Below are 19,937 nucleotides of genomic sequence, written 5' to 3'. Positions count from 1 at the left end.
AAATAAATAAATAAATAAAACAGGTGATGGGCGGGCAGCCCGCGGACAGTCTGCATTTCACCAAGGGGGAATGTGGCGCCCTGGACTAGCCAAGTCGTCACAGATAACACACAAACACCCCCACCCCCATCAGACAGGGACAACAGCCAAACAGAAAACCCTTGTTGCCTCCCTCCAGTGTCTGATGTCCACACCAGGTGGGGTGGAGCCAAGCGGTTGGCCCCACCCACCGAGGAGTTCACAGGCCTGAAGCGGGAAAAGTAAGAGATAGAGTTTGGAGTTTGAAGTGAGAGGAGCAAGCACTTGGGTGTCTGGGTTTGTGGCCCAGGCACTGACAGCAAGGTTGGCAGACGGTGGTGGCCATCTGCAGGAGTGGTGAAGCAACGCGGAACCGTAGGACCGGGGTCGGGCGTTGGCCCGCCGGTACCGACCGGGGAGTGAAGTGAAGCCAGCACACACAGGCAGGGCCATCGGACCCCGACCACACCGTGAGGGTATACAGCTACCGCCTAAGGCTAGAGACCCAAGGGCCAGAGCCTGCGGGCAAACGGGCTCCTCCGGCATCCATCCACCGGGGAGCAGACTACCGTTGGGGATCCATAGTAGTCAACTGAGAACATCAAGGTGCAGGGAAAGACAGCCGCCATCACCTGTCCGGGGAGAGACACTGCAGCTGGCTGCGAGACCCGTCCATCCAGCCGTTTGGTTTACCAGAGACTCTGTCATTGACTGCCTGAGTGAGTACACCAGTGCCATCCGGCACCGCGCCGCGCTGCCCCTGCAACCCAGCATCCCAGCCATCCTGCCTCCCCGTCACCTCACCGGGCCCCGGGACCACCGACCCCTACCCACGGAGGGGGAAAACAACATCCCAGCTGCTCCCCACCATCGCTCCCGGGATCCCCGTCATCAGCAGCGGTGGTGCCGATCTTCACCACAACCCGTGGGTGGCGTCACGGACTAAATCCCCCAAACCAACCACCCCTTTCACTCACGGGCGAGGAGCGCCGCTCAAGTCCCCAGATCCGGCCCACCGCTCGAGCCATCGAGCAGCCGCAGCAGCGCCGAACCCGAGCGTTGGCGAGCGACCAGCAGCGGCGGCGTCCTCCCCGCCCGCGACAATCATACTCAGTGCCAGTGGTGCAACCCGCATGGACCTAACACTTCAAAAAAAGTTTTGCCAAAAGTCACCCAAAATCTCATCCTTTCCAGGAACTTTTTTTTCATACAAACGGAGAATGAATTTTGGTCAGAAGGAGGAGGAAAGATCTGAGCTCCTTATGGAGGGCGATGTGTGGGCCCAGGGACCCAGGACCGTCTGCGTCTACGCTGCTTTGTACTCATTGATTCCTCAGCCGCCACCTCAATCCCCGTATGATCCTTCCTTTATTCTCAGCTAATGCTACTGTACATTATCTGTGCGTTCAGCTGGATAATCTCCATGGCGCGCTGCCAGACTATAACACCATCAGCTGCCGAGCGGATCCATCCATGCACAATGGCTGCGCCGTGCTCAGACCTCAGTGCATCATCATCTTCATCCCAGAGATACCTACGAGGGCTAGATGAGAAGCGGCAGAATACATAGGCTTAGGGTGCAGGCCTCGAGGACCACCAAAGCCCCCGCTGTACCAAAACAAGAACAGCCAAGAAATTCTGCAATTCCTCCTATTCACTGACATCAAGCAGAGGTGGTGTACATATAAGGGGCTTTTCATAATTCACAGGGGTTTGCGGTGTCTTTTATGGTCAGTACAGGACGGGGTGTAATAGATCTACTCCCGTCCATTAGGGCCCGCACTGCTCTGCGCATGCGCCAAATCCCTGGTAGTCCGTGGGCTATAGGCCAATGTGCACATTACCCAGTCTCCTGCACTGATTATATTAGGTGGCTTTTAAGGCAGAGCTGTCTCTACTGTTACTCCCATCATCCTCACTTCTAGCAGTCTGTAATTATATCTCCCTCTCTGCAGCACATCCACAGATCAGAGGGGAGGAGGGGGATGAGGCTGCAACAAACTATGCAGGACACATTCCACTGTGCTACATCTTATAATACAGGACATAATCCACCCGGCTACACTGCGATGTACAGGACACATTCCATTACATGTCTACGGTCCATGATGGTCCTTACATCACTAGATATCTATGGTCCAGGGCAGTTCTTACATCACTAGATGCCTATGGTACGGATCGTTCCTTACATCACTAGATATCTATGGTCCAGGACAGTCCTTACATCACTAGATATCTATGGTCCAGGACAGTTCTTACATCACTAGATATCTATGGTCCAGGACAGTCCTTACATCACTAGATGCCTATGGTCCAGGACAGTCCTTACATCACTAGATATCTATGGTCCAGGGCAGTTCTTACATCACTAGATATCTATGGTCCAGGACAGTCCTTACATCACTAGATGCCTATGGTACGGATCGTTCCTTACATCACTAGATATCTATGGTCCAAGACAGTCCTTACATCACTAGATATCTATGGTACAGGACAGTCCTTACATCACTAGATGCCTATGGTCCAGGACAGTTCTTACATCACTAGATGCCTATGGTCCAGGACAGTCCTTACATCACTAGATGCCTATGGTCCAGGACAGTCCTTACATCACTAGATATCTATGGTACGGATCGTTCCTTACATCACTAGATATCTATGGTACGGATCGTTCCTTATATCACTAGATGTCTATGGTCCAGGACAGTCCTTACATCACTAGATATCTATGGTCCAGGACAGTCCTTACATCACTAGATGCCTATGGTACGGATCGTTCCTTACATCACTAGATATCTATGGTCCATGACAGTCCTTACATCACTAGATATCTATGGTACGGATCGTTCCTTACATCACTAGATATCTATGGTACGGATCGTTCCTTACATCACTAGATGCCTATGGTACGGATCGTTCCTTACATCACTAGATATCTATGGTCCATGACAGTCCTTACATCACTAGATATCTATGGTACGGATCGTTCCTTACATCACTAGATGCCTATGGTACGGATCGTTCCTTACATCACTAGATATCTATGGTACGGATCGTTCCTTACATCACTAGATATCTATGGTACGGATCGTTCCTTACATCACTAGATATCTATGGTACGGATCGTTCCTTATATCACTAGATATCTATGGTACGGATCGTTCCTTACATCACTAGATATCTATGGTACGGATCGTTCCTTATATCACTAGATATCTATGGTACGGATCGTTCCTTATATCACTAGATGCCTATGGTACGGATCGTTCCTTACATCACTAGATATCTATGGTCCAGGTTGGTCCTTACATCTTGGTCCAGGACAGCCTTTAAACTAGATGTCAATGATCCAGGACAATCCCTGCATTATGAGATGTCTATGGTCTAGGTCGGTCCTTACATCACTAGATATCTATGGTCCAGGGCAGTTCTTACATCACTAGATATCTATGGTACGGATCGTTCCTTATATCACTAGATGTCTATGGTCCAGGTTGGTCCTTACATCTTGGTCCAGGACAGCCTTTAAACTAGATGTCAATGGTCCAGGACAATCCCTGCATTATGAGATGTCTATGGTCTAGGTCGGTCCTTACATCACTAGATGTCTACGGTCCAGGTCGGTCCCTCCATTACTAGATACTTATGGTCCAGGTCGGTCCTTACATAACTAGATGCCTGTGGTCCATGATGGTCCTTACATCAATAGGTGTCTAATGTCCAGGCTGGTTCTTACATCCCAGTTGATATCTATGGTCCAGGTTGGTCCTTACATCATTAAATGTCTATGGTCCAGTTCATTCCTTACATCACTAGATGCCTATGGTTCAGGGTGGGTCGTACATCTGTATAGTCTACAGTCCGGGTAGGGCCTTATATCACTAGATGTCTTTGATCCAGGTTATTCTTTACATAACTAGATGCCTATGGTCCATGATGGTCCTTACATCATTAGATGTCTATGGTCCAGGTTAGTCCATATGTCACTAGCTGTCTATGTTTCACAATGGTTCTTACATCACTAGATGTCAATGGTCCAGGACAACCCTTACATCCCTAGATGCCTATGATCCAGGTCAGTCCTTATATCACTAGATGCCTATGATCCAGGTCAGTCCTTACATCACAAGATGTCTAAGGTCCATGAATGTACATACATTACTAGATGTCTATGGCCTCACTCAGTTCTTTCATCACTAGATGTCTATGGTCCAGGTCGGTCTTTACATCACTAGATGTCAATGATCCAGGACAATCTCTGTATTATGAGATGTCTATGGTCCAGGACAAACCATATATCACTAGATGCCTATGGTCCGAATTGTTCCTTATATCGCTAGATATCTATGGTCCAGGTTGGTCCTTACATTGCTAGATGCCTTTGGTCCAGGACAGTCTTTACATCACTAAATGTCAATGGTCCACCACAATCCCTGTATTACGAGATGTCTATGGTCCAGGACAATCCCTGTATTACGAGATGTCTATGGTCCAGGACAATCCCTGTATTACGAGATGTCAGTGGTTCAGGACAAACCTTATATCACTAGATGTCTATGGTCCGAATCGTTCCTTATATCACTAGATATCTATGGTCCAGGTTGGTCCTTACATTGCTAGATGCCTTTGGTCCAGGACAGCCTTTACATCACTAAATGTCAATGGTCCAGCACAATCCCTGTTTTACGAGATGTCTATGGTCCAGGACAATCCCTGTATTACGAGATGTCAATGGTCCAGGACAACCCTTACAACACTAGATGCCTATGGTCCAGGACAGTCCTTATATCACAAGATACCTATGGTCCAGGTCGGTCCTTACATCATTAGTTGTCTACAGTCCAGGTCGGTTCCTCCATTGCTAGACACTTATGGTTCAGGTTGGTCCTTACAACACTAGCTGTCTATAGTCCAGGTCGGTCCTTACATTACTAGACGCTTGTGGTCCATGATGGTCCCTACATCAATAGGTGTCTATGTGGCGCCCTGGACAAGCCAGGTCGTCACAAGAACTACACCAACACACCCCACACCCCGGTTAGGCACACCGAAGCCAAACACAAATCCTTGTTGCCTTCCTCCAGGGGCTTATGTCCACACCAGGGGGTGGGCCAGGCGGTTGGTCCCGCCCACCGAGGAGTTCACAGTCCTGGAGGCGGGAAAAGGAGTCAGTTGAGTTCAGTTCAGTTGAGTTGTAGGAAGTGAAGTGGTAAAGGAGCAGACTGACAGCGTCCGGGTGTGTGGCCCGGACGGTACAGCAAGGTTGGCAGATGGTGGTGACCGTCTGCAGGAGAGGCTAATCAGAGTGAACCGTAAGGACCGTGGACGGGCGGTGGCCCGGCGGTACCGGACCGGTGAACAAAGAGAAGCCAGCACCATCCGGCAGGGCTTACGGACCCCGACAAGGCTAGGAGTCGCCGTTGAATTTGTCAAATTCGTTAGCGAAGGGAACCTCCAGGGTTTCCTAGCAGTCAAGACACGATTGAAGGCAACAGCTCACACCGTAAAGGGAAACACAGTCACCGCCAAGGCTACAGTTCCCAGGGCCAGAGCCTGCGGGCAAAAGGGGCTCCTCCAGCAACCATCCAAGCTGGGGAGCGGGTTACCGGTGGGAACCCATTGGGACCGTACATACTACACAGGTGCAGGGAAAGGCAGTCACCATCAACCTGCCGGGAGGAGAAACACCGCAGCCGTCTGTGGGACCCGTCCATCCAGCCGTTTGTTTCATCAGAGACTCCGTGTGTGTTACTGGCTGAGTGAGTACCACCGTGCCGTGCAGCACAGCGCTGCCCCCGCGACCCTGCACCTCACCAGGCCCCGTAACCCGCCTGCCATACATCCCTACCCCTCACCGGGCCCCGGGACAACCAACTTCCCTACCCACGGAGGGGAGAACCAACATCCAAGCTGCTCCCTGTCATCGCTCCCGGGATCCCCGTCCAGAGCAGCGGTGGTGTCACAACCTCACCACAACCGTGGGTGGCGTCACGGACAATATCCCTAAACCCAAACCTTCCCCCTTTTCACTCACGGGCGAGGAACGCCGCTCGAGTCCCCGGGATCCGGCCCACCGCTCGAGCCACCACCGAGCAGCAGCAGCAGCAGTAGCTGGACCCGAGCAGTGGGTGAGCGCAGCGTCCCCTCCTCCGCCCGCGACATCTAATGTCCAGGTTGGTCCTTACACCACTAGATGCCTATGGTCCCAGTCAGTCCTTACACCACTAGATGCCAATAGTCAAGGTCGGCCCTTCCATTACTAGACACTTATGGTTCAGGTTGGCCCTTACTTAACTAAATGTCTAAGGTCTAGATCGGTCCTATGGTAAAGGTCGGTCCTTACATCACTAGATGGCTATGGTCCAGTTTAGTCCCCCCGTTACTAGACACTTATGGTCCAAGTTGGTCTTCCTTACATCACAAGGTGCCTATGGCCCAAGTCAGTCCTTACATGACTTGATGTCTAAGGTCCACGATGCCTATGGTCCAGGTCGGTCCTAACATCACTAGATGTCTATGGTCCATGATGGTCCTCACGTCACTAGATGCCTATGGTCCAGATCGGTATTTAAATGTCTAAATATCTATGGTTCAGGACAGTCCTTACATCACTTGATGTCTATGGTGCAGGTTGGTCTGTACATCAGCAGATATCTATGGTCCGGGTCAGGCTTTCCATCACTAGATGTCTGTGGTCCAGGTTATTCCTTACTTATCTAGATGCCTATGGTGCACGATGATCCTTATATCACAAGATGTCTATGGTCCAGGTTGGTCCTTATATAACTAGATGACTATGCTCCAGGTTAGTCCTTACATCACTAGATGGCTATGGTGGAGATGGGTCCAAACATCACTAGATGTTTATGGTCCATGATGATCCTTACATCATTAGATATCTATGGTCCACAAATGTTCTTACATCACTAGATGTCTATGGTCCAGTTCAGTCCTTATCACTACATACCTATGATCTGCATCGGTCTTTATATCACTAGATGCCAATGGTCCAGGTCGAGCCTTACATCATTACATGTCTATGGTCCATGGATGTCCTTACATCACTAGATGCCTATGGTCCAAGTTGCTCCTTACATCACTAGATGTCTATGGTCCAGGTTGGTCCTTACATTACTAGATGCCTATGGTCCCAGTCAGTCCTTACATCACTAGATTTCAATGGTCCAGGTTAGTTCTTACATCACTATATGTGTATAGTCCAAGTCGTTCCTTACATAACTAGATGTCTAAGGTCCAGGTCGGTCCTTACATCACTTGAAATCTATGGTCCAGGTTGGTCCTTACATCGTTAAATGCCTATGGTCCAGGTCATTCCTTGCATCACTAGATGCTTATGGTCCAGGTTGGTCCATACATCATTAGATGTCTTTCATCCATGTCAATCCTTACATCACTAGATGTCTGTGGTCCAGTTCAGTCCTTACAACAATAGATGCCAATGGTCCAGGTCGGTCCTTATATCACTAGATGTCAACAGCCCAGGTCGGTTCCTCCATTGGTCCAAGTTTGTCCTTACATAATTAGATGCCTATGGTCCAAGTCAGTCCTTCCATTACTAGATGTATATGGTCCAGGTTGGCCCTAGCATCAATAGATGTCTATTATCCAGGTCAGTCCTTACATCACTAGATGCCTATGGTACAGGTTGGTCCTTACATACAAGATGCCTATGGCTCCAGTCGGTCCTTACATGACTTAAGGTCTCAGGTCCACAATGCCTATGGTCCATGTCAGTCCTTACATCACTAGATGTCTATTGTCCATGATGGTCCTTATATCACTATATGTCTATGGTCCAGGTTGGTCCTTACATCACAAGATGCCTATGGTCCCAATAAGTCCTTACATGACTAGATGTCTATGGTCCAGGATGGTCCATACATCAGTAGATGTCTATGGTCCGGGCCGGTCCTTATATCACTAGATGTCTATGGTCCAGGGTCTGTCGTACATCACTAGATGTTTATAGTCTGAGTTGGGCCTTACATCACTAGATGTCTGTGATACAGGTTATTCCTTACATAATTAGATGGCTATGGTCCATGATGGTCCTTACATCACTAGATGTCTATGGTTCAGGTCGATCCTTACATCACTAGATATCTATGGTCTAGTTTGGTCCTTACATCACTAGATACCTTTGGTCCAGGACAGCCTTTACATTACTAGATGTCAATGGTCCAGGACAATCCCTGTATTACGAGATGTCTATGGTCCAGGACAGTCCTTACATCACTAGATGTCTATGGTCTGGTTCGTTCCTTATATCACTAGATGTCTGTGGTCCAGGTTGGTTCTTACATAACCAGATGTCTATGGTCCAAGATAGTCCTTAAATCACTATGTCTATGGTTCAAGTCGGTACTTACATCACTCAATGTCTATGGTCTAGGTTAGTCTTTACATCCCTAGATGTCTACGTTTCACAATGTTTCTTACATTATTAGGTGTCTGTGGTCTAGTATGGTCTTTACATCACTAGATGTCTATGGTCAATGAATGTACTAACATTACTAGATGCCTATGTTCCCACTCAGTCCTTTCATCACTGGATGTCAATGGTCCAGGTCGGTCTTTGAATCATTCATGTCTATGGTTCACCTTAGTCCTTACACCACTAGATGTCTCTGGTCCAGAATATTTCTTATATCACTACATGTCTATGGTTCACGTTAGTCCTTTCCTCACTAGATGTCTATGCTCCAGGTCAATCCTTACATCGCTAGTTGTTTATGGTCCAGGTTGGTCCTTGCATCGCTAGATGTCTATGGTCCAGGTCGGTCCTTACATCGCTTGATGTCTATGGTTCATGTTAGTCCTTTCCTCACTAGATGTCTGTGGTACAGGTTGGTCTTTACATCACTAGACCTCTATGGTTCAGGATGGTTTTTACTTACTGGATGTCAATGGTCCAGGACAACCCTTACTTCACTAGATGCTTATGGTCCAGGACAGTTCTTACATCACTAGATGCTTATGGTCTAGGATAGTCCTTACATCACTAGATGCTTATGGTCCAGGACAGTTCTTACATCACTAGATGCTTATGGTCTAGGATAGTCCTTACATCACTAGATGCTTATGGTCCAGGACAGTTCTTACATCACTACATGCCTATGGTCCAGGACAGTCCATACATCACTAGATGCCTATGGTCCAGGACAGTTCTTACATCACTACATGCCTATGGTCCAGGACAGTCCATACATCACTAGATGCCTATGGTCCAGGACAGTCCATACATCACTAGATGCCTATGGTCCAGGACAGTCCATACATCACTAGATGCCTATGGTCCAGGACAGTCCATACATCACTAGATGCCTATGGTCCAGGACAGTCCTTACATCACTAGATGCCTATGGTCCAGGACAGTTCTTACATCACTACATGCCTATGGTCCAGGACAGTTCTTACATCACTAGACCTCTATGGTTCAGGATGGTCTTTACTTTACTGGATGTCAATGGTCCAGGACAACCCTTACTTCACTAGATGCTTATGGTCCAGGACAGTTCTTACATCACTAGATGCTTATGGTCCAGGACAGGTCTTACATCACTAGATGCCTATGGTCCAGGACAGTCCATACATCACTAGATGCTTATGGTCCAGGACAGTTCTTACATCACTAGATGCCTATAGTCCAGGACAGTCCATACATCACTAGATGCCTATGGTCCAGGACAGTCCATACATCACTAGATGCTTATGGTCTAGGACAGTCCTTACATCACTAGATGCCTATGGTCCAGGTTGGTCCTTACATCATTTGATGCCTATAGTCTGGATCATTCCTTATATCATTACATGTCTATAGTCCAGGTTCGTTTTATTGTCACTGGATGTCTATGTTCCAGGTTGGTCCTTATCTTACTAGATGTCTGTGGTCCAGGTCGGTTCTTACATCACTAGAAGTCTATGGTTCACGTTAGTCCTTACATCATTAGATGTCTGTAGTCCAGGTTGGTCTTATTGTCACTGGATGTCTATGTTCCAGGTCGGTTCTTACATCACTAGAAGTCTATGGTTCACGTTAGTCCTTACATCATTACATGTCTATAGTCCAGGTTGGTCTTATTGTCACTGGATGTCTATGTTCCAGGTTGGTCCTTATCTTACTAGATGTCTATGGTCCGCATTGGTTTTTACATCGGTAGATGCCTATGGTCCAGGTGGGACATTGCAGTACCTTCGCAGGGTTGAGGAGGGCTCCCCCATCACCTTCTCCCTCCTCCAGTTCTGCAGAGAACTTTTCCTTCTCCCCCTCCCACACATCCACACACATACAGTGATGCTCCATCCTTCCGACGGTTTACGCCGGGGTAACCGGAGTGTTGGGCGCTTACCTCGGAATGCCACCTTGGCGATGCGGTCGCCCTTTCCCCGTAGGTCCGTCACGGTCTTCAGGTGAACTATTAAAGCCATAGTTTGGGGGATCAGTCATCCAGCGAGGAGGAGAGCGGCTAATCCTGAGATGCTGCCTCCGGAGCTGTGCGCCTCGCTCTCCCTCATACACTGTGCAATGAGAGGGAAGACGAGGAAGGGGGGCCGCTCCATGGAGCGCCAATCTCCTCCCTCCGCACTGGCTCTCCGGATAACTCGAGCCCCTTTTTCCTTCCTTTTGCAGATAGGAGACCTGTAAATTATTCACAATGGCCAGATGCAATGGTCTCTGCTTTCAGCACAATAAACACGAACGTATAGTCATAAAGGGTTAAGTCTATGGGGTGAGTGAAGGTAATAGGACCATCAGGTCCACACTATTATACCGTAATTACACGATGATGATGACCCCCTCCTGTACGATGTACACCTCCACTGCCGCCTGCGGGACCACCACCGCTATGTCCAAGACCCCCACCCTGAGGACAAGGACCTGAAGCCCCCCAATATTACTGTAAGGTGCTGTCCAGGCAGCGACAAGTAGATCAGAACTGGCTAATAGCAGAAAAGTCGTCATACCCCCTCCACCACGTCTGTTCTGCTTCTCGGACCTCTTCCCTCCATCCGCAGCGATGGCGTCCTGACACGGACACGTCATAGCGCACGGTGTACGGCGATCTCATCTGGAAAGTAAACTGAAATATAAGGGTATATTGTTCATACACTATATAGCGGTATTATGCAGAGGCTTGCAAAAGTTTAGGCACCCCTGGTCAAAATTACTTCTATTGTGAACAATTTAGCGAGTTGAAGATGAAATGATCTGTAAAAGGCAGAAAGTTACAGATGACACGTTCCATTTGTATTTTAGGTAAAAAAAAAATATATTTATCTTTTACATTTTTAAATTAGCAAAATAGGAAAATGGGCCGATGCAAAAGTTTGTGCACCCTGCATGGTTAAGAACTAGTAGCACCCCCTTTGGTAAGTATCACAGATTGTAAACACTTTTTGTAGCAATCAAGGGTTTTGAGGGATTTTCATCCATTCTTTCTTGGAGACGTCTTCCAGTTCTGTGAGATTCCTGGCTCATCTTGCATGCTCTGCTCTTCTTTGGAGACGTCTTCCAGTTCTGTGAGATTCCTGGCTCGCTTTGCATGCTCTGCTCTTCCTTGGAGATGTCTTCCAGTTCTGTGAGATTCTTGGCTCATCTTGCATGCTCTGCTCTTCTTTGGAGACGTCTTCCAGTTCTGTGACATTCAAGGGTCTTCTTGCATGCACTGCTCTTCCTTGGAGACGTCTTCCAGTTCTGTGAGATTCCTGGCTCCTCTTGCATGCACTGCTCTTCCATGGAGACGTCTTCCAGTTCTGTGAGATTCCTGGCTCCTCTTGCATGCACTGCTCTTCCATGGAGACGTCTTCCAGTTCTGTGAGATTCCTGGCTCCTCTTGCATACACTGCTCTTCCATGGAGACGTCTTCCAGTTCTGTGAGATTCTTGGCTCATCTTGCATGCACTGCTCTTCCATGGAGACATCTTCCAGTTCTGTGAGATTCTTGGCTCATCTTGCATGCTCTGCTCTTCTTTGGAGACGTCTTCCAGTTCTGTGAGATTCCTGGCTTGTCTTGCATGCTCTGCTCTTCTTTGGAGACGTCTTCCAGTTCTGTGAGATTCTTGGCTCATCTTGCATGCACTGCTCTTCCATGGAGACATCTTCCAGTTCTGTGAGATTCTTGGCTCATCTTGCATGCTCTGCTCTTCTTTGGAGACGTCTTCCAGTTCTGTGAGATTCTTGGCTCATCTTGCATGCTCTGCTCTTCTTTGGAGACGTCTTCCAGTTCTGTGAGATTCTTGGCTCATCTTGCATGCTCTGCTCTTCTTTGGAGACGTCTTCCAGTTCTGTGAGATTCTTGGCTCATCTTGCATGCACTGCTCTTCCATGGAGACGTCTTCCAGTTCTGTGAGATTCTTGGCTCATCTTGCATGCACTGCTCTTCCATGGAGACGTCTTCCAGTTCTGTGAGATTCTTGGCTCATCTTGCATGCACTGCTCTTCCATGGAGACATCTTCCAGTTCTGTGAGATTCTTGGCTCATCTTGCATGCTCTGCTCTTCTTTGGAGACGTCTTCCAGTTCTGTGAGATTCCTGGCTTGTCTTGCATGCTCTGCTCTTCTTTGGAGACGTCTTCCAGTTCTGTGAGATTCTTGGCTCATCTTGCATGCACTGCTCTTCCATGGAGACATCTTCCAGTTCTGTGAGATTCTTGGCTCATCTTGCATGCTCTGCTCTTCTTTGGAGACGTCTTCCAGTTCTGTGAGATTCTTGGCTCATCTTGCATGCTCTGCTCTTCTTTGGAGACGTCTTCCAGTTCTGTGAGATTCTTGGCTCATCTTGCATGCTCTGCTCTTCTTTGGAGACGTCTTCCAGTTCTGTGAGATTCTTGGCTCATCTTGCATGCTCTGCTCTTCTTTGGAGACGTCTTCCAGTTCTGTGAGATTCAAGAGTCTTCTTGCATGCACTGCTCTTCCTTGGAGACGTCTTCCAGTTCTGTGAGATTCCTGGCTCCTCTTGCATGCACTGCTCTTCCATGGAGACGTCTTCCAGTTCTGTGAGATTCCTGGCTCCTCTTGCATGCACTGCTCTTCCATGGAGACGTCTTCCAGTTCTGTGAGATTCCTGGCTCCTCTTGCATGCACTGCTCTTCCATGGAGACGTCTTCCAGTTCTGTGAGATTCTTGGCTCATCTTGCATGCACTGCTCTTCCATGGAGACGTCTTCCAGTTCTGTGAGATTCTTGGCTCATCTTGCATGCTCTGCTCTTCTTTGGAGACGTCTTCCAGTTCTGTGAGATTCTTGGCTCATCTTGCATGCTCTGCTCTTCTTTGGAGACGTCTTCCAGTTCTGTGAGATTCAAGGGTCTTCTTGCATGCACTGCTCTTCCTTGGAGACGTCTTCCAGTTCTGTGAGATTTCTGGCTCGTCTTGCATGCACTGCTCATCCTTGGAGACATCTTCCAGTTCTGTGAGATTCCTGGCTTGAGTTGCATGCACTGCTCTTCCCTTGGAGACGTCTTCCAGTTCTGTGAGATTCCTGGCTTGTCTTGCATGCTCTGCTCTTCTTTGGAGACGTCTTCCAGTTCTGTGAGATTCCTGGCTCATCTTGCATGCACTGCTCTTCCTTGGAGACGTCTTCCAGTTCTGTGAGATTCCTGGCTTGTCTTCCATGCTCTGCTCTTCTTTGGAGACGTCTTCCAGTTCTGTGAGATTCAAGGGTCTTCTTGCATGCACTGCTCTTCCTTGGAGACGTCTTCCAGTTCTGTGAGATTTCTGGCTCGTCTTGCATGCACTGCTCATCCTTGGAGACATCTTCCAGTTCTGTGAGATTCCTGGCTTGAGTTGCATGCATTGCTCTTCCCTTGGAGACATCTTCCAGTTCTGTGAGATTCCTGGCTCGTCTGGTATGTGGATTTTGATGTGTGTTTAGGATCATTATCGATTTGTAAAAGTCATCCTTTCTTCTTTTCTCCTCTTTTCTCCACTTCTCTCCTCTTCAGCTTCATCTTTTTTACAGATGGTGTTATGCTTGCATCAATAATTTGTTGACAATTCATTGAATCCGTTCTTCCCTCTACCCGTGAAATGTTCCTTGTGCCATTGGCTGCACAACCCCATACCATGATTGATCCACCCCCATGCTTAATGGTTGGCGAGATATTATTTTCCTGAAATTCTGTGCCCTTTTTCTCCACACATACCTTTGATCATTGTGGCCATAAAGTCAGTCCACACGACTTGTTTCCAAAATGCATCAGGCTTGTTTAGATGCTCTTTTGCAGACTTCTGACCCTGAATTTTATTGTGAGGACGCAGGAGAGGTTTTCTTTTGATGACTCTTCCATGAAGGTCATATTTGAGCAGGTGTCTCTGAACAGTAGAACAATGTATCACAACTCCAGAGTCTGCTAAATCTTCCTGAAGGTCTTTTGCAGTCATGCAGGGGCTCTGATTTGCCTCCCTAGCAATCCTACGAGCAGATCTCACAGAAATGTTGCTTGGTCTTCTAGACCTGATCTTGACCTCCACTGTTCCTGGTAACGGCCATTTCCTAATTACACTTTGCACTGAGGAAAGAGCAACTTGAAAACGCTTTATCTTCTTATAGCCTTCTCCTGCTTTGGGGGCCTTCACTATTTTCAGAGTGCTAGGCAGCTGCTTAGAAGAAGAGGAGGAGGCTGGGTTTTTATAAAGTTGTGAAATTTTCATCACCCAACCTCTCCTAACAATGATGGTGAACAAGCCATAACCTTAATAGGCTAATTAAGGTCTGAAACCTTGGTCAAAGTTATCTGAGCGCACAAATCTCCAAGGGTGCCCAAACTTTTGCATCAGCCCTATTTTCTTTTTGTAATTTTTAAAATGTAAAAGATGACTTTATGCCTTTTAGAGATCATTTCATCTTCAACTTGCTTAACTGTTCAAAAATAACAACAGTAATTTTGACCAGGGGTGTTCAAACTTTTGCATGCCACTGCATGGGATGTATATGGAAGTATTCTAACTGTGGTATAACATACTGTATTTTATGTGCGTTGTAGGGCAGCATTATTATTGTAGTGTAGCTCCTTTCAGACTAATCTGACCAGATTCTAGAAAAGAAGCAAGTTCTAAACTGGCCATGGATGTTGTCTCTCTGGACTTTTTAAGGGTGTCATAGAAAAGGTTAAAACAGAAAATGAGAACATTTGTACAAGAAAAATTTGTGTAATTGAGTTACCAACTGGCTCAGTGATAGGAAACAGAGGATGTTATTAATGGAACACACTCGCGTTGGTCACATTTAACAGTGGGATTCAACAGGTGTCAGTATTGGGCCCTCTTCTTTTTAATATATTTATTAATGACTTTGTAGAGGACATACTGAGTAGAATTTCAATATTTGATACAAAACTCAGTATGGTAATTTAGACAGCAGAGGATAATTTAATATTACAGAGGGATTTGTATAAGCTGGAGGTTTGAGCTGAGAAGCGATTATTGAAGTTTAATATGGATAAATGTAAGATGATGCACTTGGGCAGAGGAAATACAATTTATTATTATGTACTTAATTGTAAAACACTGGGTAAAACTGTCACTGAAAAATACTTCGGTGTACGGGTGTACGGCAAACTCAATTTTAGTGACCAGCGTCAGGCAGCTGCTGCCAAGGCTGATAAAATAATGGGATGCATTAATAAAGGTATAGATGCGAACGGTGAGCGCATAGTTGTACCCCTATACAAGTCACTAGTGCGGCCACACTGAATACTATGAAATTATTACAACTGAATATGGCAAAATTATTAATATGGCGTTATATAAGTTTACGTCCTTATGTACCGCCATTTACTGCACAGCGCTTTACAGACGTCATCATCATTGTCCCCATTGGGGCTCATAATCTACATTCCCTATCAGTATGTCTTTGGAGCGTGGCTGGAAACCAGAATACCTGTATTATTTAGGCTTATTATATGGCAGTATTATTACTGTAGTGCTATATAGACTATATATACAGTATTACATAGGCTGTATATGGCAGTATTATTACTGTAGTGATATATAGGCTATATATACAGTATTACATAGGCTGTATATGGCAGTATTATTACTGTAGTGATATATAGGCTATATATACAGTATTATCTAGGCTGCATATGGCAGAATTATTACTGTAGTGATATATAGGCTATATATACAGTATTACATAGACTGTATATGGCAGTATTATTACTGTAGTGATATATAGGCTATATATACAGTATTACATAGACTGTATATGGCAGTATTATTACTGTAGTGATATATAGGCTATATATACAGTATTACATAGACTGTATATGGCAGTATTATTACTGTAGTGATATATAGGCAATATGTACAGTATTACATAGACTGTATATGGCAGTATTATTACTGTAGTGATATATAGGCTATATATACAGTATTACATAGACTGTATATGGCAGTATTATTACTGTAGTGATATATAGGCTATATATACAGTATTACATAGACTGTATATGGCAGTATTATTACTGTAGTGATATATAGGCTATATATACAGTATTACATAGACTGTATATGGCAGTATTATTACTGTAGTGATATATAGACTATATATACAGTATTACATAGGCTGTATATGGCAGTATTATTACTGTAGTGATATATAGGCTATATATACAGTATTACATAGGCTGTATATGGCAGTATTATTACTGTAGTGATATATAGGCTATATATACAGTATTATCTAGGCTGCATATGGCAGAATTATTACTGTAGTGATATATAGGCTATATATACAGTATTACATAGACTGTATATGGCAGTATTATTACTGTAGTGATATATAGGCTATATATACAGTATTACATAGACTGTATATGGCAGTATTATTACTGTAGTGATATATAGGCTATATATACAGTATTACATAGACTGTATATGGCAGTATTATTACTGTAGTGATATATAGGCAATATGTACAGTATTACATAGACTGTATATGGCAGTATTATTACTGTAGTGATATATAGGCTATATATACAGTATTACATAGACTGTATATGGCAGTATTATTACTGTAGTGATATATAGGCTATATATACAGTATTACATAGACTGTATATGGCAGTATTATTACTGTAGTGATATATAGGCTATATATACAGTATTACATAGACTGTATATGGCAGTATTATTACTGTAGTGATATATAGGCGATATATACAGTATTACATAGATTGTATATGGCAGTATTACTGTAGTGATATATAGGCTATATATACAGTATTACATAGACTGTATATGGCAGTATTATTACTGTAGTGATATATAGGCTATATATACAGTATTACATAGACTGTATATGGCAGTATTATTACTGTAGTGATATATAGGCGATATATACAGTATTACATAGATTGTATATGGCAGTATTACTGTAGTGATATATAGGCTATATATACAGTATTACATAGACTGTATATGGCATATTATTACTGTAGTGATATATAGGCGATATGTACAGTATTACATAGACTGTATATGGCAGTATTATTACTGTAGTGATATATAGGCTATATATACAGTATTATCTAGGCTGCATATGGCACTATTATTACTGTAGTGATATATAGGCTATATATACAGTATTACATAGACTGTATATGGCAGTATTATTACTGTAGTGATATATAGGCTATATATACAGTATTACATAGACTGTATATGGCAGTATTATTACTGTAGTGATATATAGGCTATATATACAGTATTATCTAGGCTGCATATGGCACTATTATTACTGTAGTGATATATAGGCTATATATACAGTATTACATAGACTGTATATGGCAGTATTATTACTGTAGTGATATATAGGCTATATATACAGTATTACATAGACTGTATATGGCAGTATTATTACTGTAGTGATATATAGGCGATATATACAGTATTACATAGACTGTATATGGCAGTATTATTACTGTAGTGATATATAGGCTATATATACAGTATTACATAGACTGTATATGGCAGTATTATTACTGTAGTTATATAGGCTATATACTGTATACACAATATTATGTAGGCTGTATATGGCAGTATTATTACTGTAGTGTTATACAGGCTATATTACACTATTATCTAGGCTGTATATGGCAATATTATTACTATAGTGTTATACAGGCTATATTACAGTATTATCTAGGCTGTATATGGCAATATTATTACTATAGTGTTATACAGGCTATATTACACTATTATCTAGGCTGTATATGGCAATATTATTACTATAGTGTTATACAGGCTATATTACAGTATTATCTAGGCTGTATATGGCAATATTATTACTATAGTGTTATACAGGCTATATTACAGTATTATCTAGGCTGTATATGGCAATATTATTACTATAGTGTTATACAGGCTATATTACAGTATTATCTAGGCTGTATATGGCAATATTATTACTATAGTGTTAAACAGGTTCTACATACAGTATTACATAGGCTGTATATGGCAGTATTATTACTGTAGTGTTATACAGGCTATATTACAGTATTATCTAGGCTGTATATGGCAGTATTACTGTAGTGTTATATAGGCTATATATACAGTATTACATAGACTGTATATGGCAGTATTATTACTGTAGTGTTATATAGGCTAGATATAGAGTCTGATGTAGGCTGTATATGACATTATTATTGTTATTATTATTTTGTTATATAGGATATATATACAGTACTATCTAGGCTATATATGGCTGCATTATTACTATGGGGTTGTATGAGCTTTATATACAGTATTACATAAGCTGTATATGGCAGTATTATTATTATTATTGTTGTGTTACATAGGCTGTATAAGGCAATATTATTATGTTGTGTTATGTAGGCTGTATATATTGTACGACATGGGCTATATATGGCAGTATTATTACTGTGGTATTTGCTATATGAGCTGTATAGGGCAATACTATCATTATGTTGTTCTATTTGCTATACCTGCTGTATTGCATTGATTGTATACGGCAGCACTATTTGTTGAATAGATGGCAGGGCAATATGGACGCTATATTATAGCATCACTCAATATACAATATATGACGGTATTATTTATTGACCAGTGATCATGGCTGGATCGCCCACCCTATACGGGGTAACAGTGCTGCCCCCTGTATGTCCACGTCTCTACAGTACAGATATTGGAAATGACAGGGGGTCTCCAGGAGGATTTGTTGAGGGTCTCTGTGGGGTACAGCAGGAAGGGGCTATCCTCAGCCTGGGGCAGGCAGCTATTGTGGGGTCACTCAGTGCTATTGGCAGGAGAGCTCTTCACAGGCTCCAGGACTGATTATATCCGATGTAGCAGAGCCGAGTGTGCCCCGTGCTGGAGGTGTGCTGCTCTGTCACGTGACTTACATAGGACTGCAGGGATAACGCAACAGATGATGAGCAGTTCCCCTCTGCTGCATCTGTGCATGTTATACCCGTGCATATCATCACATACACATAGAGGAAGCCGCAGCCGAGCAATAGAAATCCAGGGAAGCTGTGCGGAACATTCCCAGCCGCGGCCACACGGGGGCAGCACTGAGCCTATAGACACTGCATAGGAAGCACCGGCCGGGAATTGTGAAGGCTCCGGATGAAATACTGATATATTGTATCCGCTCCGGACAATCCCACACGAGAAATTAATTTACCTGCACTGATACATTGTAACAAACAGGAGAGTTTATTATACAAAATCTTATCGAGGCTACCTTTGTAAAAGACTTGCTGTTTATGAATGCAATCATATTCCATCACATCCACTGCTTACAACCTACTGAACTTCCTACAGCTGGAGGTTTGTTACAATTACATCCACTCTACACAATCATCTAAAAAGAAGCATAAAGCAGATACAGAAGGAACACAAAGTGGGATATAATCAGGTGTATATACAGCAGTAAT

At 44.4% G+C, this 19,937-nt stretch overlaps 1 protein-coding gene across 1 annotated transcript in view; it reads right to left on the bottom strand.

Moving 5' to 3' along the window:
* OTOF (otoferlin) overlaps window positions 1-10,546 on the bottom strand; it is a 410,132-nt gene extending 399,586 nt beyond the window's left edge. Inside the window, exon 1 of the mRNA XM_075341675.1 lies at window positions 10,389-10,546. Within this exon, the coding sequence (XP_075197790.1) occupies window positions 10,389-10,467 (79 nt within the window). The 5' untranslated portion in view covers window positions 10,468-10,546. The remainder of the gene's footprint in view (window positions 1-10,388) is intronic.
* Window positions 10,547-19,937: the final 9,391 nt, after the last annotated feature.

Source organism: Anomaloglossus baeobatrachus, chromosome 3 (assembly GCF_048569485.1).
Source record: "Anomaloglossus baeobatrachus isolate aAnoBae1 chromosome 3, aAnoBae1.hap1, whole genome shotgun sequence".
In the NCBI taxonomy this organism is placed as follows: Eukaryota; Metazoa; Chordata; class Amphibia; order Anura; family Aromobatidae; genus Anomaloglossus; species Anomaloglossus baeobatrachus.
The sequence above is the reverse complement of the archived record's forward strand: the minus strand, read 5'-3'. Positions and strand labels throughout refer to the sequence as shown.